The 23984-nt window shown below is 44.6% G+C and overlaps 1 protein-coding gene across 2 annotated transcripts in view; it reads left to right on the forward strand.

The window, feature by feature from the left end:
- LOC118317107 (plexin-A1-like) overlaps positions 1–23984 on the forward strand; it is a 238660-nt gene that overhangs the window by 112504 nt on the left and 102172 nt on the right. For both annotated transcript variants that reach the window (XM_035645565.2, XM_035645566.2), the window contains exons 4-8: positions 3110–3241; positions 15609–15709; positions 17551–17674; positions 17987–18140; positions 19048–19147. In XM_035645565.2, the coding sequence (XP_035501458.2) occupies positions 3110–3241; positions 15609–15709; positions 17551–17674; positions 17987–18140; positions 19048–19147 (611 nt within the window). The remainder of the gene's footprint in view (positions 1–3109; positions 3242–15608; positions 15710–17550; positions 17675–17986; positions 18141–19047; positions 19148–23984) is intronic.

Consider the following 23984-nt stretch of genomic DNA (forward strand, 5'->3'; position numbering starts at 1 on the left):
TGAAGTGACGGAACTGATTCAGTCATTTTAGCCCAGGTATGTTTCAAATAAATATTGTGTTTTGAAACTAAACTAATTGATTGGTGGTTAATTTGACCGTGAATAGCGGTAATTGAAGTTTTGTGCACTGATGACAGAGTGCCACTGCTGAGCAAGATAGCTGCAGCTCCAAATGGGTAAACTTATCATTAAAAAACATTCTGTTTTAATGACTCCTAAACTGTCAGTAACATCAAAGTGGGAACCTTTATAGGTATTTTTTTTCATCTAATAATCCTCCTGGGAGCGGTTATAAAAGCATATTTAATAAGCACCTTTTAAAACGGGTAGACACTGCTTTTGGACCGGAGCCTCTTTCATCTCGTAGACTGGGCTCTGTGCTAATAAGTTCCAGAAAGCGAGAAACTGGACAAATGGAAACATAAAAAGAGCCAGATGCCCCAGTGTCACCGCCCTTTTTTCCCCCACGTTTATGGCTTAGAATTTAGTGAGCACAGACTACACACGGAGAAGATGTGGAATATATGAAGCTGGTCGCTGCAGGTTACTGCAGCCGGGTAAACAGATGACATTCGTTTGAGACACTGGGAATATAGCGCTATGCTTAATTTAAGTCCAGCAAAGTTTTCCACTAGATGCAATAGAACAGTCTGCATAATTCCACCGTGAGTTCTCTGGTAAGCACACAAAAAGTTTCTCGCCCGAAAGTGCTGCCACTTCCTCAGAGAGGAGTCTGTGTTTGGACAGAGTGACCTCCGGAGGGCAGAGGGCGCAGACGGGGAGCAAGAGAACCTGCAGGCGACAAGAGCAGACGGGAATCGACGGTCACCTGCTCCGCTCTGGAGTCCCCTCTCTGTGCCAGCTGACCTGAATCCCACTCCAACTGCCCTCTGCCCCGAGCTGTAGGGCAAAGCCTGCTCCCTGCTCCTGCCCCCCCCCCCCCCCTCGCGCTGCTGCAGTCCTTCACTCATCACAAGTGGAAGAGAAGCCTTGGGCACTTTGTAGTTTTCAAATGTTTTTGGGGTCTTTTGTTGTTTTGTTTGTCTTTTAGAGACAGATAGAATTTATAAGTTCAAAAAGTGTGTGTGTGTGTGTGTGTGTGTGTGTGTGTGTGTGTGTGTGCATTTGTGACCGAGGTGCATCCCAGTTGGTACCAACAAAACGCCACAAACGTCCCTTGTATTGCTCCCACCTGAACACACACACACACACACACACACTTTTGTAAGTCAGGGGAAGCTCTGTAACTTTTCCGACACAACTGAAACTGTGAGATGCAGTAAACAGTTGGAAAAGTCATAGTACAACATCGCATGTCGGCGGCGTTCGCCCCCTGTGTCACATGCCAGAAAAAAACCTGCTCCCTCAGTCCTATCTCCCCTATAAACATACTCACATTTAACTTTCGGTGTTACCTCTACGTTTTAGGCCCTGCGTCACCACTGAGCAACATCCTCAAAGCTGATTCGTCAAAGCACTTGACTTTTAACCGAAGCCACTTCCACCCGTATGGCGGCAAAAGCACACAGAGCGACGACAGCCTGTTATGTCAGTGAACCTTCTGTGTAGGAAGAGATTAAGGAAACTCTGCAAGTGATTTGGCAGATGATAAGCTCAAAGACTGTTGGGACTATAGTGAGAAAAAAAAGGAAAGAGAGAGCGACGACACAGCGAGTCGAGGCCACAGAAAGTTTTGGAAACGCAAACAGCTGCATGTGATGGATGTCGGGAAATCAGAAGGAGAAAGATCCAGACAAACAAAGCACAGGGGGGGAGGAAGAAGATTTAGTTTCTGGCACAGGGGCAGTAGCCCTCACAACTCTGTCATTTAGTCAGTAGACTTCACAATGGCAAGTACCGACAAAAGAACCCTCATGTAGCTGTGTACTGTACTTACACCTCCTACACTGTGGCACCTGAGCCAACTGGTGCGATTTTGAGTTTCAGCATGAATTGAGAACCCAAAATGAAAGTGCTGAAGATGTAATATACCCCTTCAATAGCTGTTTTCCAGCTGACTGCAACATTTTAAGTAAACTTTTGAAGTGTCACAGCGAATGAAATGGGGAACTGGCTGCTTTTGCATGAGGCAGAAGCAAAAGTGTAATTATCCTGAACGTATGTACCGCAGCTGCTCTTCTTCAGAAAAGACTTTCGCAAGAAGGACGGAAGGAGACGCGAATTAACAGGATTCAGCAAGGATTTGTTGTCGCTCTTCATGGTTTGCTGTGTTAAATGCGGTGAGCAAGGACGCTTGCCCCCCCCTTCAAACGTATCAGGACCTGTGATTTAGGTGTAAGGAGTGTGGAGGAAGGATTGTTTTGGAGGCATTCACACTTCTAATTTTAGATTTAGGTCTTGGGAATTAGGATTATGTTATCCTCAATGTGTTAACAAATGATTGTACAGGTCCACTTTCGGCATACAGTAAAGTGAGGTCCTGAAGTCTTAGAACACGTTTCCCTGTGGTCTTATGGACTTATGGACCCCACTGCATGCGGCTACTTTAGCTGTCCTGCGTCCTGATAGGTCCCTTTAAGTGCGATGTCAATGTCTACGTGCACGTTTGACACAGTTGACTGAACAAGTGTCTCTACCAGCAGGGGGGCTCACACTCGCCTCCCAGCAGTGTGCCGACATTGCGTTTGTGTGCAGACTTCTTTACTTTTCTTGTGCTGAAAGTGATCAGTGAAACTGAGCGGATGTCGGTGACAGTCGAAGCTTCTAATACTGACAGTCCATAGCTGTGTGATTGATTGTATTTTTATTAAATATGCATTTTGTATTGTATTGTATGTATGTATTTTGACTATCTTGCATATATTTCTATCATGTTTAATCTTGGGGGTGATTGGATTAATTTTTCTTTGTGTTTTTTTACAATTGGGAACCTGTCTCTCCAGGTCTCCGTTGCTCTAGATAATTGCCAGACCATATAAACCATTTTCAAAGGGAATACTTCTTTGGAATAAAATGCTCCTTGTGAGACATGTATACATGTGTGTTCACATGGCAGCATAAAGGCAGGAATCAAGTCAACATTTATTTGCCTTTGATTTTGTTTATACTGTTGTTAACCAAATATCAATTTTCCTATGTCTTCCTTCAGATCCTTGTGAACTCCATTACCCAGCCTGCTTTGCTGTATGAGAACGTGGAGGTGAGCGATGGAAGCCCCCTCCTGAGGGATCTCCTCTTCAGTCCGGGTCATCAGTACTTGTACACCCTCACCGACAAACAGGTACGAGAAGCGCATACAAAAACCGTAGATCCGTATGCAGTACAGCGCAGCCCATAATACACCCTCCGGTCGCCGTCGACAACTGTGATGATATGATGCTGTCAGTTATTTGTCTGGTGATTTTTAGGGATGGATCTAGTGATACGTATCAGTCTGCTGTATTCAAATACATGCCCCTGTAGTTCAGTGTGTGTGTGTGTGTGTGTGTGTGTGTGTTTTTAAGTGCATATGTTGACAACAGTATACACAAACTGTATACCACACTTAGATGCACTCATATATTACACACATTCAAAAGTTTAACTGTGTGCAGCTGCACAAACACACGCACACACACACACACACACACACACACACACACACACACACACACACACACATACATTGATTAACCTGACAATAAATGTCCCTTTTTTACTAATAGGCAGTAATCCTGTGTACTGTGTGATAGGTTTTCATTTTATATTGCATGGTCTACTTTCCCATACTGACCTCATCTGCTGACTTACAGTTCAGTGTAGGGCATGTACAGTAGGTGTTGTTATCTTGAACCTTCATTCATGAGAGTTTAAATACCACAGCTGCACCTCCACTTTGTCCCCTCGCCGTCCTTTACCTGCACAACTCTCTTATCTCCTAACGGTTGATGACCACGATGTGATCACCCTCGGTGAGACTCCCCCCGTACCTAGAGAGTAACTGCCATGTGAGTGCTGTGTAATTTACCAGCGATTAGACATAATTGACTTCCATGTGTCTGGACGAGCGCAAAGAGGAAGTGGAGTGTAATTGATACAAATGGACAGTGTCCGTGTTGATAGGGCATTTTTCTGGAAATAAGGCCCTCCGATCATTGACAGCGGTGCAGGAAGATGACATGCACCGTACAGACACAGAAAAATACGTTCAAGCAGATGGAGTATACCCACACAAAGTCATACAAACAGATTTAGGAAACACATACACTGAATTACAAAGAAGAATTATGCATACAAAGAAAGAAAAAGATGCATCTGAGCAGGACTTAAATGTCAAAATGAACAACATTTACAATCAAGACTAAATTAGGACATTAACAAAATTAGAAGCTGTGGAATAAGTGTGAGTTCCTATTTACAACACTGACGACGGCAATGCTTGATCACCAATGTTACAACATGCAATCAGATCAAGTATCAGCCAAACCAAACCGAAGAGAGATTAGAAATTAGGGAGACCTTCAGAATCAAATATGTCGACAAAGAAATAGTGATGTTTCAACAGCGTCTGTGTGAATTAAGTGATGATGTCAGGCAGAATGACAATATGGTACCAACACTGGCCCTCCAACAAGTGTCTCTGTTTTAGCCTGCAGTGATCTGCAGCTGCTCGGCAGTGTGCGCAGATTTCCCCTCTTTTAACTGCTGTCATCTGCATTAAAGATGACGACTATCGCCACCGGAAGGTCCCTTTCAATTATTAAAGGCGGCGTTTTATTTTTGATGAGCACTGATATGTCCAGTCCATGTCGCTGCATGTTACTTCAGTGGAAGCGGGAGACTCTCTGACAGAGAGACGCCTGGTGGAAACCACAATGCTGCTCTGCTTAGTGCAGACTAAGAGTATGATCAGGAATCCATCTGGAACAGTTTAAGGTTTTTCTTCTTCTTTCAGTTCCCAAAAACTTTTTTTTTAATTAATAGATTGACATTTTGGGAAATGTGCTTATTTGTTTTCTTCCAGAGCTACATACAAAAATAATGATACCACTTTCGTTTGAAATAATGTTTTAGCCAAGCGGTGATTAGTTTATCAAAAACAATGACTGCATGTCTTGCCAAGTACATTTGCCAATTATCATGAGATACGTTTTTTGCCTCAGACCTGTGCTGTGAAGGCAAATTTGACTCTACCTTTCTGAATGACGTATGTATCTTTTCACTCTTTGGGTATATTTGTGTCTGTGAAAATCATAATCGCATTGTTTGACAGAGAAGAAAAGACAGAATGACCATCTCTTTATAGAGCAGAGAGAATGGCCTTCTTCTTAGTTGACCAGTCAGGAACTATAACAGAATAGAAGAGAAAGTGAGCGTGGTGGTTAGAGTTGAGGAGGTTGAAAAATATAATAACTCTGCAGAACGTGAGCTCCTCCTTTTTCCGACGCCTCCTGCCTCATCTCTTCAGTATTCTTAGGGGTCCTCACTCCGGTCTCTCTCAGATGGACTTAGTTTCTGGAGTAAGTGCCCTCCCACTGGTGGCTTCACACAGCATAGTATAGAATTAGGATCTTCCATCCGCTGCTGAATGTGAACTGGTGTTCCAGACGGTACAGGACCAGAGGGGGGCACACATCCTCCGCAGCCTGCTGGTGAGGAGCATCTTCCTAGCCAGAGGCGGTCCGGACTTTGTATAATGAATGGTGGTTTAAGGTCGCTGGCTGTGCAGAGGTGTATAAACTTCAACTCTTTTTTTTCCAAGCCAAAAAAGTGTTCTAAACTTTTTCTCTGCTCTGTGGGCAGAAGTTTTGTTATATTCAAGGATCCAGTCAAATAAGAGCGCACAAGTAATTATAAATGCCCCCAAAAAACAATAGTGCAGAGTTTAAAAAATGTCTGATCAACAGTCTTGAGGCAGCAGAAGTTTAGAGATGGGGCTGCACAATTTTCCAGTATGGCTGCCATATGTGCAGGAATGACTTTTTCGTCTTTGCTTCGTCTGACAATGGCCACAGAAACAGCTGAGGTCAACAAGGTCTGGACCTTAATACTGGCCTGAGGCGTATATAATACAAGTCACCAGATGATCGCCTACAACTAAATCTCTTTCTCTTGGATCACCAACGTCATCGCATGTGTGTGGGCTGGTGGAGTGAATGATCTTTCGGTTCATACTAGATCTTTACTCGACGAGGTGGTTCTATAATAATGTCAACAAACTAGACAGAGGTTTGACTGTCAAAAGCGTTACACAGCGGCTGTCCATCACGATGCTGGAAAGTGAAAGTGAGTGAGACAAACAGCTAGCTCCCTTGCTAAAATTGAAATGCCATCCTTTTGCACAATTTAGTTTGTGTAAATGGTTGAAATGCATGTTAAAATTTGTATTGCTAAATTATCCTAGCAGAGACAGGTGACACTTGCATATGAATATTAATTGACTGTCTGTATTGTCTCTCCACACTGAAACAGATGAGAAATGAGAAGACTGCATGAATCAAAGTTCAGCTGTGTGAAGGGGAGAGGTGGGACTGAGGGAAAATGAAAGAGAGGAAGTGATGGAGATGAGAGGACGCGGAAGGACCGCTCACTGAGCCCAGGATAGAATTAGCATTATGTCCCTGTGCTGCTCAACACAAACAGAAACTGACCTGATCACATTCAGACAATGTAAGGAGTTACCACACGCATACAAGATCCACCTATCGCTCTGGTTATGAATTGATTTCAGTGGTATGTGTGTGCGGAGGAATTCCTCGACTTGAGAAAATTTCATCAAACATCGTCAACATTTCTATTCAGATGGTTTGTGATGATTGTAGCCTCGTTGGTTGTGTATTTCCATTTTATGTCCAGTGATACGAAATTTGTGTCTATAGCGTCTTTGCATTGACTTTGTATGTAATAATTTGCAAATAATTTGAGCCGTGACAAATTAGACGAAATCAATACTGATTGTATGGTTACCAACTCTTTAAAAGAGAGTTACTTTTCGAAGAGGTGACACAGTCCTGCACTCGTTTCTGTCAAGAGGGTGAAGGAGCACGACCCAAATGCAAAGTGCAAAACGGGACTGTCTGGCGGAAAACTGAAGCAGTGAAAAAATACGTCTTTCAGCTTACAATTGAACAGATTTTGTTTTTTTAGGTAGCGTTTAAAAATGTGGCGAAAAACATGTTTTTCGGTGGGTCCCATCTGCAACAGTGGGACTTACGTTACTTCACCTTCTCCTCTAAACTCCGTTAAATGACATCGCTGATCACCATCTCCACAAGGTCACATATTAACTATGCATAAGTAACTCATACAACTCCACCTGGGGTCTCCTGGAGTTAGGTCCGCAGTACAGTGCCTTTCCCAATGTGCCACTTGAACACCTGTCATATTCATAGACTTTATGTAGAGCATTTACAGAAGTGAGCTATACCTCCGCCTTCAGAAGCCCCCCCCCCCCCCCCCCTTTCCTCTCGCCTTGTTGAATAATAGAAATGCCAAGTGATGAGAGCTCAAACATCAAAAAGTCCATTTCCCAGCTTGACAGAGCAATTTACCTTTTCCCATATTCAGCCGCACACGTAATTAAAAGTGCTGGATTGGACTGCAGCGTATAGACTCCGTATCTGTATGGCAGTAGTGATTCACATGTGAGCATCCGCACACACACTTAGAGCTAAAAACATAAAATTGTCTGATTCACGGCAAGAGGAGCATTTTTCGATTACCAAGCGATGGATTTATACATGGCTCTTTGTGTCTCCGCTACACACACGTACACACACACACACACACACACACACACACACACACCGTGTCTCTATGCTGTCTTGTTCTGTGTATCTTCGGCTGCCTGTACCTTTCGGTCTGTCGCTGGTCGGTGACATCACGTCTTTTCTTTTGGCGCCCATAAAAATTAACAATGGCACTAGATCACTTTTATGGTTTGCTGTTGTTTCCTCCTTGCATGTTCATACTGTACCGATTTGATTAAAAAAAAACCAGCAGGGCAAGGGAGATTCGTCATCCTGTCATTGCCAGACGGAAATATTCCTCGTACCCTTTATGTCCCTGCGGTCGACATCACCTAATTGCTTTAAAGTAAACGACTAAGAGGATTATATTTCATAACGTATTGATTTCTGCTGTACCTTTCCACATAATTACCCACTTATCACATAATTGCCAGTCTTGTGTCTAAAGTGCAGCCGTGAGGTGAAGCATTACTTCAGTATTTACCTGTTTTCTCATTATAATGAGTTATTCTGTCATTTCATGAGAGATAATAACATCACAAGACCTTATTTCATTTTATTTTATGGTGTGTTTTTTTTAGATTTATTATCTATGTCTTTATGTAATCTACTAGTTGCAAAGTGCAGATCTGACGCCAAGATAAGCCTCAGATCTTTTCCTTGCCTTAGCATCATCTCCACCAGATTTCCGCTACTGACCTAGCGGGGCAAGGTCAAACCTCTCTGCTTGTAAAACAGCTTCGTAAGGTGACCCCCTGCCTCCGCGAGGCCACTCAGATGGTGGCATAATGGTCTGATGATGTACCTCCTTGTATTGATTTAGCTACATTGCAGAAATGTACTGGGCTGCACTGTGCTGCACAGTGGAGAAACCCTACCCCTGGCACTACATCAGACGGGGTTCGTGTTCAATTCACTCAGCATTTACTGCACTTGGAGGTCAGGCAGAAAAGACTTACACGCACTCCTTTAAAAAAAACGGCTTTTCTTTGGTGTTTGTCCAACTTTTAAGTCACTAAAAAAAATGTTAGTGCCCACAGGGAGGGGAAGAGTAATGAGGAGCGGATACAGAAATCTAATGGAAGTGCCCTTGGCCCTGTCAGCTAATTGGCCAGTGGAGTTTTTCGGGGATGGCATGTCTCAGCAGCTGTTTTTTCGCGGGCGAGCTGAAAATCATAGTGACAGGATTGTTAAGACAATGTCATTTCAAACAGAAGGCGACGGTGAATGTAATTCTGAAGTGTCGCTGACCAAGACGTTCAGCGCTGCTGCTGTCTAAAGTTAGTACTTGACTTTTACTGACATCCTTAAACATATGTGCATGAATCAAAATGAGTAGTGGTCCCGAAATAGACGTGTTCAGTCACTCTTGGGGAAAAGGGGCAACATTTTTTTCGCCTTTTTTTTTTTCCGCAGAAAAATCTCTATCTTAAGTTCGGGAGAGTAAAGTGTTGCAAAGAGTTGTTGATGGCAGTTCTTGCTCCCGTGCTCATTTAGAGTCCGTGGAGCCCATTGGATGTGTTGTGGGGGTTTTCTTATGAGGGTTATTAAACGCTGAACATTACTGTAGTAACTCATAGTGCTTGTCAAAATATGTATTACACTTTTATTATAAATCCTTGCATGGCAAGTTAACAAATCATAATTGCTTTTAAAATGGGATATTTTTTATTTTGTTGTCATTATTATATTAATCATGTCTACTGTGCTGCCGAGAACTCAAAGTAATGAATTTTCGAACAACATTACATACTTTTTGTAATTCCAAAATGTGCAAACGTATTATTGAATGGCGTGTTATCTATTCTCATCCCTTATTTATGAGCAAATACACACACAAACACAAACAGACACACACAAACACGGACGCCCGCACGCACGCACCTTCTCCGAGTAACAGTCTGTCAAGGCAGAGAGAGATGACTGATCGGCTGATCCGGATGTGATTTGTGAGCTGATCAAAAAGACAGACAGCAAGAGAGGGAGATGTCTTAATGTGGTTTTGTGTGTGTGTGTGTGTGTGTCTGTGTGTGTGTGTTAGAGAGTAAAAGAGTCGAGTTCGAGACCAAGCATCAATCATTTACATATCTACAGTTAAGAAGACAATTATGTGTTTTGACTTTGCAAAAAGACCAAAAAAAACGTATTTGCTTTCAACAATTCATTGACAAGATCGATACAAATATTTTGTGCCTTCCCGTTCAATATGAAGCCAGAACAAAAGCTATACGTCTAAACGTACATCTGGATCTCTAAGGCTCAATAAGTTATATGTTACATCACATTTTTTTACATCCTTATGAAAACAGAAGATTTCTTGTTACCATGGGGTCGCCAGGTATACCCACTGAAGACTTCAGGAACTCACTGTTCATGGCCGAGAAATAGTCACACACCCATAAACCTCCCTGTGGCATGTGACACTTTAGGTTTTGGTACAAATTTGACAAACAAGGTTAACATGTTAAATATGTGCTCCACCAGCACCAGCACCTGCTGGTAGGCCGATTACTTTTTGGACAGAGCTATGTCGAGCTGTTTGTCCCGGTTTTCAGTTTTTATGCTCGGCTGAACTGACCGGCCTCCGCAGTATAGCTTCAGAATTAACTGCTCAGAGTGGCAAGGAGGTGAATGACAAAACGGACGTCCCTTAAATGATTCCTTTGTGGCTTCTTCCTACTAATATCAAGGTTGTATGTTTACATCTTGTCAATGCCCAGTGAAGTTTTAAACTGCAAGTGGTCCGCTGTAATCTTAGCCTGATCTAAACAACACTGTCTTGCCATGCGGCAGTTTGTTCCCACTGCATGTAGGAGAAACATGTTAAAGAAAGTTACCACATTTTGCTGATCATATACACAGTCAGCTGAGTGTCGGGTTTCTATCACAGCCCCTGGGTGTGAAACTACTGAAGCCAACGCCAAGGCACGAGAGGAACAAATGAATACATATTTTTAAAAAACCTAACTGAGAGCGAAAAACAGTGGGTCTAATGGGTCATACGTGCACCATCCTGCCTTCATTGTTTCAATGTGTGTTTTTCTGTGTGTGTGTGTCTCTGTTCACTGAATTGCAATCGCACAGCCACACGGTAAAGTTAATACAGTACATGCAGACCATCTTGATGAGCAAATACGTCTGCATCAGTGGGCCTATGTGACCGCACATTGCTTATCTGCACTTTGCTGCTAGAAATTTGTGTGTTTGTATGGCAGCCTTAAAAATCAGCTCTCCGGCAGAACAAGCCATCCATCAACCTGTTGTGTAGTGATAGCGCCTTACACACCCGCCTCCCTCCCATATAATATAGATGGGACAATTACAGCTGGGCTTATGGCTGCAACTCGCTGGGACCACACGGGCCCCATATGTGGAATGAAACATCAGTCGCAATTACATTTGTGTCTTTCTCATCCATCCTCCCCTGCATTCGTCTTCCCGACCCTCCCCCTCCCACCACGACACCCCCTATTTCCTCTCATCTGCCACTAGGCAAATTAAGAGCCTCTCCATCATGACCCAAATGAGAGAGGCTCATTTGTAGCTGTTATTTATTTGTAATAATCCCCCCAACACACACACACACACACACACACACACACACACACACACAAGAACATCCACCCCATCATCCCCCCTTCTCTCCTTCTTCCCCCCACTCTGGAAACCTGACAAAAAACGGAAAAAGCATCTGAATCCCACAGGAAGGATTTCTTTTTATGTCCATAAACACCGTCCATTATGAGTTTGAAGACAAAAATTAACGATTGAAATGGACATTTTATTCCCCCGGTGATCTCCTTCTCTCTTCCTCCTCCCCTTGTTCTCCCGTGCATTCCCCTCCTCGTCGTCCTCCTTCCTCCACTGTCCACAGATGAATACGTTTCCCTTTGCAGCAGCAAATAGGCCACGGATGAAAATGCCATATTTAATATAACTAGGTGATTCTCACTTACTTACTGCACACACACACACACACACACACACACACGAACACACACACACACACACACACACGCACGCACACGCACACACACTTGCACTCTCTCGCAGTAAGACAAAGAGTTTTTGGCCGAGCATCTCTCGTTTCCCATCCCATTATCTGTTTTCTAAAACTCAATAATTGAACTGCTCTCTTGGAATACATCATCCCCCCCACTATCACAAAACCCCATTGAATAAACTTCTCTCCCTGGCTATTGTGCTTGACTGTGACATGTTCCCCCCCCCCCCCCCCCCCCACACCTCCCTCTATCAGATAGGCTGTATTACTAGCGCGATATTTGTCCAGGCGCATGTAATGACTACAATTTGCTGCAATTTGGTGTCCTATAAGAGGCCTGTGCCTGGTAATGGCAGCATTGCATAATAGTTATCAGACACAGGTTACCATTATCATGCTATGAATCTGCCATAAACTCTTGTGTGTGACTGTACATCAGAGTGACACAGAAGGGGGGGGGGGGGTGTACAGTCTGAGGGTGAAATAGCAGTCTGTGCTGTGTGCAGGAGAGCTGTCGAGGGACGCACATTGAAAGAACATCACATTTCGAACATACACTACCACAAAAGGAAAAAGAAAATCAACGAAAGGGTATTCAAATATAGAGGGTACTCGCAAACATTCATGGACTCAAACCAAAGTCTTTTTCGAGGCCAAACGCTCACCTCCATAATTGCAGCGGTTACGTTAGATTAGTGAACTAATTTGCCTCTATTATCCATATAGCATTGCTGAATGACGCAACCATTCCATGGCAGGTTTAATTGCACAGAATCTAAAAAAGCTCATTGTCAAGTGTTAAGTTGCATTCACCTACATTATGAACACTTGGAAAAAAACCAGCAAGTAGCAATACCACAAGACAAGCCTGTTTCAAAATGGCAGGTTTTGAACGAGCACCGCATTCGATTCAGTTTTAACTCCTGTAGTCATTTTCTTCTTCTTTTAAACTTTTTTTTTTTTTTTTAAAAAGGTTAGTGGGTATGGAGTTCCTGCTTCTTTTGGTTGTTTCCTCTTTGCTGAAATGGCAGATAAGCTCCGAAACACTGAAGAGTTTTGGCTGCCACACTGCCGTTAGTTCATCGACGAGAATTGGAGCGTTTGCGGCCTCGTGAGGCTGTAAGTTCATCTGCACGTTGGGCCAGATGGTAACGTCAGCATGCGCACGTGCTCACATGAGCTCGCTTTGCTCACGACATCCGAACGTTTCGGGGGGAACTCAGGGAGATCTGTATCCGAGTACGTCAACGATCTTGGGGCGATTTGGTTCGTCTTGAACGGACCAAAACTACTATTATTCTCAATTTTAAGCAGAGCGGGCACAATAATTGCACTACTGCTCCCCATCTAAAGTGATCACAAGTGAGGTGTGGACTTGCGTACTCTGGCCTTGTCCACCTGTGACCAGATCACCTCAGGTGCGACGTGTGTGAACCGGGCCTTCGTTGCAGACTGCTCACATTGGAGGTGGGCGGCGGTGGGAGTCGACCCGCTGGCGGCAGGGGCTTTGGAAGTGGTGGGTGCTGCAAGAAGAGCAGTGGCAAAAGAAGACAATGATATGTCTTTAAATGTAAAGAGCGGGATAGGCAGGGTATGGGACCTTTGAAGTGCACGGTGACATGAAAACCAACATGTGAATCTGTGTCGGATTAATCATGCGGCAGTTGTTTGGCCAAACAGCATGAAAAGAGCCTCATTTACCGTCTGAAGGTTAAGAAGTGAAAAAAAGGAAAGAAGAAAAAAAAAAAAGGCACATAAAGGTGGAGTTTCCTCTTTGAAGGTTTCCACACCGCTGTGCCTGCAGCTGTGCCTGTAGCCGCCATTAGAATTCACCCTCACCACCTTGCAGCTCACCCGGCGTGCCCCCTGCCTCCGCAGTGTTATTGATGTCCTACTTCACCCGACTGGAGGCGTGTGCGTCTGCACGTGCCCGTGCGCCCGAACCTGTCTGGGGCGGGTCAGCGGCGTGTTTAAGTATTTAACAACTGCCCTAGAAAAACTCGTTTCAAACTCTCACGTTGCTTCTAATGCTAATTTTATTTTTATCCCCCCCCCCTCCCGCTGGTGTGCGTGCTCGTGTGCACGGCAGTGTTCGCCCCGAGGCAGTTTCCCTTCGCCGCCAATCGGCCCGTCACCAGCGAACAGCATCCAGCGCGTTGAGGTGGAACACACGGGGGGCTGATACTGTACACTGGACATTTTGGAGATTTGAGAGCGGGCAGAGTAAACAGCAGTTTGCGCCGGTATGATTAAAGAGCTTTTTTTAAAAACTGTTCTGGTGAAGGATAGTTGCCGTGACCTCAGTGTTCTGCAAACCTGGGTGAAATTCAAGGTAGCTCCTGTTTCCCCAATAACCGTGCAGACAGATGGCAGATGGTGAAACTGCAGACAGCAGCAGAAAACATGCCTTTTTAATGATAACTGCAAAGAGAAACCTCTCTGCGGAAATGGACTGAGTGAATGATAATTCCTGTCTGTCCCACTGTGTCCCGAGATGGGTTTTTATTTTTTATTTTATTGGTAGAAGTTTAAGAGACAGGTAAATTTGGACGGCGTCGTTTGATGTCCCCCTTAATGCCCGAGTTCTCTCATTTCCCCAAAGAAATCATTCAGGTTTCATCTTATCTTAGTCACGCAGACACACAGATGGCAGCCGGCAGAGATTTACTGGACAAAAGGAGTAATCCTCGATGTTTATCAGAGTGGTGTTAAGTACAATAGCGTATTCTTTGCAAGGACTTCACAGGCATTAAGGCAAACGTAGTCCTCTTATGTTCTAATGAGGGGTAATGCGGAAGCCTGTCAGCCACGTGCATCATTCTGTATGAAGAAAAAACAAAAAGTCTGACAGAAAGTAAATGAAGGTCAAGATACTCCATTGTGCTCACATTTCTTTTGAGCAACTGCCATCTTCAATGTGTGACTTTGGGGATTTGTAGTTCTAAACAGCTGCAGGGTTACCCAAACAACAAATGTTCTTATTTATTTGAAATGAAGCGGAAGGTTTGCCGGGTATCATGCAGCTGAACGTGTAATACAGTAAAGTCAAGGTAACAGCCAGACATGAGAAAGGGGTCTCAAAGGGGTAACCCTGTTTATTTTTATCTCACATCTTTGCATTTGGGGGACCTGCAGGGACAGATTAAGAAAATAATTAGCTAAATTATTGCAGCAGATGCCGATATATCTAAATATTTAGTCCTAACCTATAGCCTCTTCACTTCCCCACAATCCAATTGGTATTTTTTTCTTTGCATTACTCTTGTCCTGCTTGGTAAATTCATGCCCCATCTTGATGTCGCTCTTGATCTGTAAATATTGTCCGTGCATATGCACATTTGTAAATCTGGCAACCTGTCCTATGGAATTAATAAATGCTCTAAAGTATGTGAACGTATATATGTTCTAGTTGTTGGTTCTTTTGTTCTTATGTGACAGAGCCGTGTCCAGCACTTTAGATTTTCCAGCTCCAGTGCAGCGTGCTGTGTGATTTCTACATTCTGCTTTGTATCTCTCAAACCGAACCGCTTCCTTGCGTCAGTATTTCCCGATCCACCGGAGAACTGTGGGCAGTGCACGGCAAATAACAGAGAGATGTTTGTCAGAGGGTGTAATCTTAACCCGCGCGTGTCTGTGTGTTCATGTGTGCTCCAGACTTTCCCCCTCCCTAGCTCGCCTTGCACGCGGCGGCGTGGGGCTTATAAGCAGCACCTCCAGAGCTGTTTATCTCCGATAGTCACAGTGGGCTTGTTCCCCTTAATCTCATGTTGCATGCACAGGAAACCTCTGGTACGTCCTGTTAATACCGGGCCGATATCATGGAACGAGTAGTTCGAAGGTGGTGCGCGCAGGGTTAGTGTGCAACATTAACCATGTGTGTGTGTGTGTGTGTGTGTGTGTGTGTGTGTGTTTTCCAGGTGACACGTGTACCAGTGGAGAGCTGCGAGCAGTACAACTCCTGCGGAGCCTGTCTGGGAGCAGGAGACCCTCACTGCGGCTGGTGTGTGCTGCATAATGTGTAAGTGCACACGCCGTTCCCTACATGTGGTGTCCGTGCAGTCGTTTCAGTGGCTACATTATGAGGGGGAGCACTGCAGGTTATTACGATCTGATGCTGTGAGGGACAGAGCTGTGGAAATCCCATCCAATCCCATTTGCATCAGTCACGTTCACAGTACGGTCACTGTAACCAAGTGATACGGTTATAGACCTGTTTGGTGCTGCATTAGCTGCCTTATGTGAGGTGTGTCCACGAAGGGTCAAGAAAGATGGGAGATCGTATGCTTAATATGACGTCAGTCAGGAGCACGTTGGTCAAATTTGAATTTAATGAAAACCTGATGCTTAGAAAATTGGCTTTTTTTCAATTCGAGCCAGAGACGGTGCATTATGGATTGAACCAAATTATTTGGATATAATCCAACAAATCTACTCCCCCCTCACAAACATACAGTACTTATACATTAGTGAGGTCAGTAATACCAAACATCTTGTCACATAGGGAGGAGGAAGGGTAAGAGAGGGAGCTGTGGCAGCAGGTGTGGTGGCAGTGAAAGGAGAGTACAGTAGTCACTGACAATCTTCAATATCACCACCAGTATTGATATGGTTGGATGTTGCTGGTCAGCTGATCGCCAAACAACTGCGAAATGAGCAACTGATGCACATTCGCTAACACAAGAGCAACCTAGGTTAAGTCTGTGTTTTATTTGTCGTCTTCACTCTCGGGGAGAGATGGCCTGATGAGTAACGAGATGGAAGTCTGGGTGTCATTTTAGATTTGGATTTGCGTTTTAAAACCTCACATTAGCACGGTGACTCAGACAGCTTTCCCTCCACCTGAGAGACGTTGACAAGGTGCACGCACTATTACCACAGCGAGATGCTGAGAAACTCACTAATCTATGCTCTTATTTATAGCAGATTAGATACTGTGGTGCAAAGGCCGGTAAAGAAATAGGAAGTCATACAGCCACTGTAGACTTTTAACTGAGACTGAGGGGAGAGAGCACACCACTCCTGTCGTAGATGAAACAGGGAGCCACCCTGTTTCTTTATAGAATTGATTTTTAAGGTCCCTTTTAATTACCTACAGACCTCCTAATGCCAGTGCACCCTCAAACATCTCTGACCTTTGCATACACCGTCAACCACAAAAAGCCCTGAGATCCTTCAAAGTGAAAATATTATAGGGGAAAAAAGTGGGATGCTGCTTTTATTAAAAAAGATCACCAAAACTGTGAAACTTCCTGACCATGAATGTCAAGTTAAAGTATTCCTTTACAGGAAAGGCTTTTAGTTAACCTGTCGTTATCTTGTTTTATCCCTTACCCAAATTTTTCCAAAGTGGTATTATGAATTATGAATTAATTTGCATCTATGCCGTTGTATATATTTGTTTTAATTCTTCACACGTAAAGCATTTTAAGCTGCATTTTTATGAAAGGTGCTTTTCTTTATTTGTTACGCTTATACTGGGCTCTTTGTCCATGCTTTTTCATCTGTCTATCTGTCATAAAGTTGGACAAAATTTGTAATTATTAATCCCTGCTCTTAAATTTCGGTAGCTATAATTTGTGTGACCCCTGGTTACATATAGTTGACACGATACCACATTCCAAGATCCTAAGAACCAGACTGTGGCTCTGTCTCTCTCAAATTGTCTGTCGTTGACACTACGGTAAAAAAGCGCTGAACCTCTGGTTATCACTCGTTATTATGAAGCAAATGTGTTTCACCTCAACAAACCAGTCAACTGGAAGCAGTGTGAATGTACACTACCGAACAAATCGAATTGGAACGTTATGTCTAAGGTTCTCGAGTGGAGCAGTGACTGTATCTCGTATCCTCCTCCTCTAGATGCTCGAGGAAGGATCACTGCGAGCGAGCGGAGGAGCCTCAGCGTTTCACCACCAGAGTGGAGCAGTGCGTCCGACTCTCCGTCCAACCGGACACCGTGTCTGTCACCATGTCAGAAGTGCAGGTGCAGTGCCTCGTTGCGTTAGTGTGTGTGTGTGTTTCCACGTGTCGGAGCGCGCGCGCGCGTGTGTTGCATATGCCTGTGTTTGTGTGACGGGGGGAAGTGGACGTGGGAAAGATGGACAAGCAAAGGGAGTAAGACAGATGTCTTGAGATTAGATGACACGAAGCTTGTTCATGTCATCTCGAGCAACCTGTCCGTCATTCTGAGGATGAGCTGAAAAGTGAGTTTTGAGCGACATGTCTGAGCAGCGAGTTTATCAGTTTAAATACATGTTGTCTCAACCCTCTCCTCCTTTCCTTTCCCTCCTCCCAGCTGGTACTTCAGACCCAGAATGTGCCGAGCCTGTCCGCTGGAGTGAACTGCTCCTTTGAGGACTACGTAGAGACGGAGGGACGCATCTACGGTGGACGGATCTCCTGCCTGTCACCCTCCACAAAAGAGGTCGCCCCCATCACACGAGACCAGGGTAAAAAATAAACACGTAGATAAATCCTGGTCATACACAACCACAGGGTGTCCATAAGATGTGGACTAATTTACAAGATATCTGACTACCTCGCTGCCTGAAGCAAAAGTTTGTAAATTCATTTAGAAACAAATCTAAAACCGACAAAATCTGTGTGGAACCCAAAGGGTTCGGTATCAAATAAGTAAATAATTGTTGCCAAGTAAATATTGATAGGAATAAATTGTGTCAAATGTAAAAAAGAAATCTTCAGAAAAACAGCCATGTTGCCGTTTTATACCTAGTGACACATATTTATATAGTTATACAGTTTTATTTCATGATTTTTTTCAATGATTTTAATAACAGTGGTGTTGTCAACCACAGCCATGTCAAGTATGACAAAGCAGTGTGTTTACACAGCGTTATGAATTAGTCCTGCCGGTGCGGAAGTTGCACTTTCTGAAAAGGCTGCACAAATATAATTTGTTTGCCTCATTCAGCCTGTTCATTCAACTGTTTGAAACACAAATTTAAGCTCTTTAACTGCACCCACTGTCGAAATGAGAAACTGCTGATCCCCAAACTTACAGAACAAAAAAACCCATAAATACGCTGCATATGGAGATGCTGAACCATTTCCTCCGCAGAGGAACTTCTCCACAAATCCCATTGATTCTGCTCCAGGCTCCCGTTCGCTTTCCAGCAGCAACACTGCGGCTCTAAATATGCCCCCACAGTCAAATGGGTCTGGTAACATTTCAGAACACAATTCGCTTGTGATTGTACACGTTTCTGAGTTCATGAAATGTCCTCCACGCACTAATTGTCAGTGATTATATCCATTGTGCACGATTCAAATGTAGGAACACTGAAGTAAAAAAAAAACATATAACGTGAGGTGTGGGTGTTTTGTGTCTCCCTGTAGGTGACCAACGTGTGATAAAATTGTATCTGAAGTCCAAGGAAACGGGAAAGAAATTCGCCAGCGTGGACTTTGTGTTCTACAACTGCAGCGTCCACCGCTCGTAAGTTCTTTTTTCTATGTGTTCTGTTGTGGTAAAATTAGAAGTGGAAGAGAAAAATTCTCATTTCTCAAATGCTTTTTGATTTTTTGATTTTTTTTTTTTAAACCTGCTAATCCCAAAAGAACAATATTACCCACCCAGCAGGGACACAGGCGGGTGGGAAGCAGTGATCAATGGAGAGTCGCCTGTGGTTCTTTTCCGAAAGGCAACAGTGGACCCCACAATAAGTCCTATAATGGGGAAAGGAGGGAACAGCATGCAGCCTCTGCTAATTCATTATTCAATTTATTCAAGCTTTTTACAAATCAATTACTTAATTAAATCTCAAGCAATGAAGGGACCACTGGTGACTGAAATATAAATTGATTCCCTAACCATGCACGACACAGAAGAGCAGCCAAGCTGAGGAAGCTAAAACACGTCGGTGGTGTTCCTTGGAAATAAATGATCCCTAATGTAGGAGGTGGCATACTGATTGACTTTTCAGCACTGGTGCTAAATGGTTTTGTATTTGTTGTTGTGTGTATGTGCCAGTGAAAGAGGAGCAACATAACGTACACAGTCTCCTCATAGGAATCACAAATGTTAAAGAGAGCAGATCATATTAAAGGGGGAGTATGCGCAGTTTGTTAGATAGATTTTTACAGAACTGACAGCTAGCGGACCGTGAGGAAATATTCACACAATTTTTTCAAAAAGTTAATTGGATTACAGTTCCTTACTGCGCCCTGTAAGTGTTAAAATTGTACATCGACAACAAAACTTCAGTTGATGAAAAGTTATTACTTTAGTATGATATGAAAAAAGCTGTGTTGTTGATTTTTTTGATTTTTTTTATTTAACTTCCAGCTGTCGCATAAGCAAACTTACAAAAACTCACACGACACATTTGTAATTGTGCCTGACTTCAAACGTATCTCGTACGGCGCTATGCAGACCACAACTACAGGCTCAGAGTTTCAATTCCAATGTTAGTTTCAATTTTACATTATCCTCAAAATGTTCACGTTTTGTAAAAATCGGCGAATATTACCTCACTGTCCGCTAGCTCTCGGTTCTCTGTGCGCCGACTCAGTTCGGTTTGTGAACTTCACTCGTCCACATCTTAAGCTACGTGCTAGCGGGTGGCGCTACGACCCCGCAGTTTTGGCCCAGTGGTAAGCGCGTCGGCCTCACGTACCCGAGGTCCGGGGGTTCGCGGCCCGACCGGAGCCGTAAAATCACAACAACAACAACTAAGGGAGAAACTGCCCCTCTAATGGTGCAACTGCGTTTTAATCCGAGTGACGGGGATCTTCAGTTGGAGTTGCTGAACAAAGAAAAGAGGGAGAAGAGAGAGGGAGAGAGGAACATCAGTGCGATCAGCTCGATAATGGATGACGAATGTGTTCTTAATTGATCTGCCTCATTAAATCAAGGTTAAATGAAAACAAATAAAATGTCATTCCCTAAATGACTCTTGGCTGCTTCGATGAAGTCGCTGAGTGGGATTCACTCACTCACACTCGTTCTCTCTCCCTCTGTCTCTCTCTCTCTCTCTCTCTCTGTCTCTCTCTCTTCTCGCGTCTCACATTCACTGTCGATACGACCCAAATAAAAATGCATCTGTGGCATTCTCGGGATGGATTTCTCTTTCTCTTGCCAAACATAAATTGATGGCAGCTTTACTTCCTTTTCTAATGTTTATACCATTTAAAACGCCCCCTAAAACGAGAAATAAGAGCATCCCTAAAAATGCTTGTCACTGATAAATATGTCTGCTGAATCTTTTTTGCTCCTGTTTTTGTCCCCCCCTGTATGTGGACCAAATGTCACATGCAATACACCGAGGGCGGATGTACCCCCTGAGTGTCCTTCCTGTGCCTTGGTTAAAGGGGGTCTAGGTCCATGTTTGCATCAACATGCATCTCAAGAACCCAAAATGTTTGAAACTGTGTCTTAGCAGCTTCATTTAGACCCTGAGTCTCCTCGGTGGTTATGAAAAGGTTCCTCGATGGCTGCAATAAGCTCCCAACGCCAAGACGCTCTTCTAATTATGACAAGAAACCTTTTTATTCATGGATCACCAGTGTTTGACGCGACCAGTAATCAGCTGTGTAAAGTGCACTGCTGGTGGCAGTGCGACTCCCTCCCTCCAGCCCCATGACTCTCTTTTCCTCTCTTTTTCTGCCTTCCAACCGTCTCCCGATGCTCATTTCACAAGCCGCCCCCCCCCCCCTTTTTTTTGGCCTCTCTCTCTCTCTCTCTCTCTCGTTCATCAAATCCATTTATTGCCTGCACTCTGCTCTTGGCCCTGCATATATCTGCATAGTAATAGGCCGTTAATTAGCCCCAGCCAGGGTGTCTGCGTGGAGACGGTCATAATGGACTGGGCTTGGAGAGAGAGGGAGCTCACCTGGGCCACTTCTCAGGCCCTTCAGGCCTAGTTCAATGGCTCTCGTTCATTTTGTGTCTGTGTGTGTTTTCGCGTCCTCGTGTGTGTGAGAGGCACGTGGAGTTTTTTCCGGCGTATGGCGTAGCGCTGCAGGGTCGTCTCTGTGTACGCACAGGAGGTTTTGCCGCGTGTGTGTGTGTGTGTGTGTGTGATGCGATGCGATGCACCCCTGACTAACCAACTCACCTTGCCGCCGCCTCCTCCTCTCGTTGCTGCATAAACAGGCGCGCTTGAGCCTTTGATGATGGCCCCCCTGGTCCCCTAAGGACCGCGCGTGACTGAACAACCGCAGCGCAGTTATTACGGCAAGCAGCTATAACATAAAATCACATATTATACACTACTCCCCCTCTGCCGTCACCTTTCACCCCTAAATCGGTAACCCTGCCTGCGGAACGCCGAGCGCCTGAGTCCAGCGGCGGATAATGGACTTTTGCTCGTGGGCGCGGTGAAGCCCAGACAAACCAACGGCAGACGCACACAGACGTACAGCATCAACACAGATGCACGGGCAGAGCGGCCCCAGAGGCAAGCGCCTAGAGCCGGCTTGTGTGCGACTGCATACAAGCCGAACGCTGGATACAGGCACCGGCATCGCCAGCCGTACACTTTACTCATGCAAACACGCATAAACAGGTGCACACACGGCCATGAGGAGCACGTACAGACGGAAGGCACAGACTTGGAACAGCCCTGCCAGCTATTTGCATACGCTGTTACAGTATTATAAATTTGCATTAAAAAAAAAGAGGTTTGGAATGGTTTAATTGAGCATGCGGGAGGAGGAATTATTCATCTTTAAAGAGCGGAAGAGAAACAAATGGGAGGGAGTGTGCTGCAGGGAGGAGCGGTACAAGGAGAGAAATTTCACATTCCCCGAGAGCTCTGGAGGGAAAAAAGACAACTGCGAAGGAGGAATGAAGCGGGAAAGAGATACATATATATATATAAAGCAGCGTGTTAGCGAACGAGAGAGAGAGAGAGAGAGAGAGAGAGAGGGGGAGAGATTGTGCCCATTGTGTCAGGAATAATGCGTCCCACACAGCTAAAAGGTTTGCGCCCCAGCCGTAGGCCGCCATGACCATTACAATATGAAAAGGGCTGAAATGTATTCCGTGAAAAGAAGCACTCGAGGGAGGGGACCGGCCCACACTCTGGCGCCCAGGAAGAGCTGTCATTTCCAGGCTGTCCGTTGGCGGCTGCCTCCTGTTCAGAGACACCGGCCGTCATCTCGTCTGAAACAGTCTGGAGTCTAGTTGATTTTTTTCTTTTGGGGCAATAGTTGTTGGTCCAATTTTTCAGTGAACGTGACCCCGTTTAATTACACTGTGGGTTGAGACTCGCAAGACTTACGGCTTTTGGTCTTCACTGTGACAAGATGCAGTAATATCTGATAATGAGTCCCCTGTTGAGAATCCAAACTTCTCATTTGACTCGTCTGCTGCATCACTTAATGATGTGTGCATCCTTTTATTGCTGCTCTCTTTGGAGCTTTATTGGATAAAACACAAAGAGGCCTACTTAGACAGTACATCGCACAGCACAGTCAGTCTCATCCATCTTCTAAACCCTGCTCACATGTCTGGGAGATATGACGTCAAACTGATCAGGGGTTTAAATCGGCATCAGAATCAAGAACTGGTAGGGCATTACATACTTCTCTCTTTTTTTGCCTTAAAATGTGTCACTGGCCGACTTAATTTGGGATCGGCTCGTGTTGACATTTTTTGGAGATTATTAGATAAAAGCTGCTAATTCTGAAAGAATTGCAGCTTTCTCTGTGACCTTATCCATATTAACCAGCATTACACGAGCATACGATCATTCCTATAAGCTTTTGTGCAGATCCATCGCTTGCATATCAGCGGCTTTGTTCCATCGATCCAGCCTTGCCGGAACAAAAGCTCAGAGAAGATGAAAAGACGCTTGACCCGGCTCTGTTGCTGGGCCTTGTTAAATAGCTGGGGATTTTATTGATTACATTGCAGCAGCACGGCCACTTACCCGATCCAGTTGTCCGGGCATTGACAGCTCTACTGTCGAACAAGTCTCCACTGCCCAGGTGACCCAAAGGAATGCTGCGATGTCAACGCTCTGCGACAGCTTGTGTGGCTACGTGCGTCTCAGTCTCTTATTGGGTGTGTGTTGCCGTGGACACGGGCGTGCATGCACACCCCGAGTGAATGTGCGCGAACATGTCCCTGCAACAAGAAATCGATGAACCCCGGGGTTAATAGCGAGGAGGAACTGGCTCACCGGCTCCACTAACAAACATCACGCTGTTAGCATAACCTCAGTCCACCTTTCTTCCGATGGAAATCCACTGGCATTGATTATAAACCTCACGCTGCAGTTCAGTCTTGTCGGACTGGCTTATCACTGGCTACATGAACACCCTCCTGT

The sequence above is a fragment of the Scophthalmus maximus genome, chromosome 3, assembly GCF_022379125.1.
Source record: "Scophthalmus maximus strain ysfricsl-2021 chromosome 3, ASM2237912v1, whole genome shotgun sequence".
Taxonomy (NCBI): domain Eukaryota; kingdom Metazoa; phylum Chordata; class Actinopteri; order Pleuronectiformes; family Scophthalmidae; genus Scophthalmus; species Scophthalmus maximus.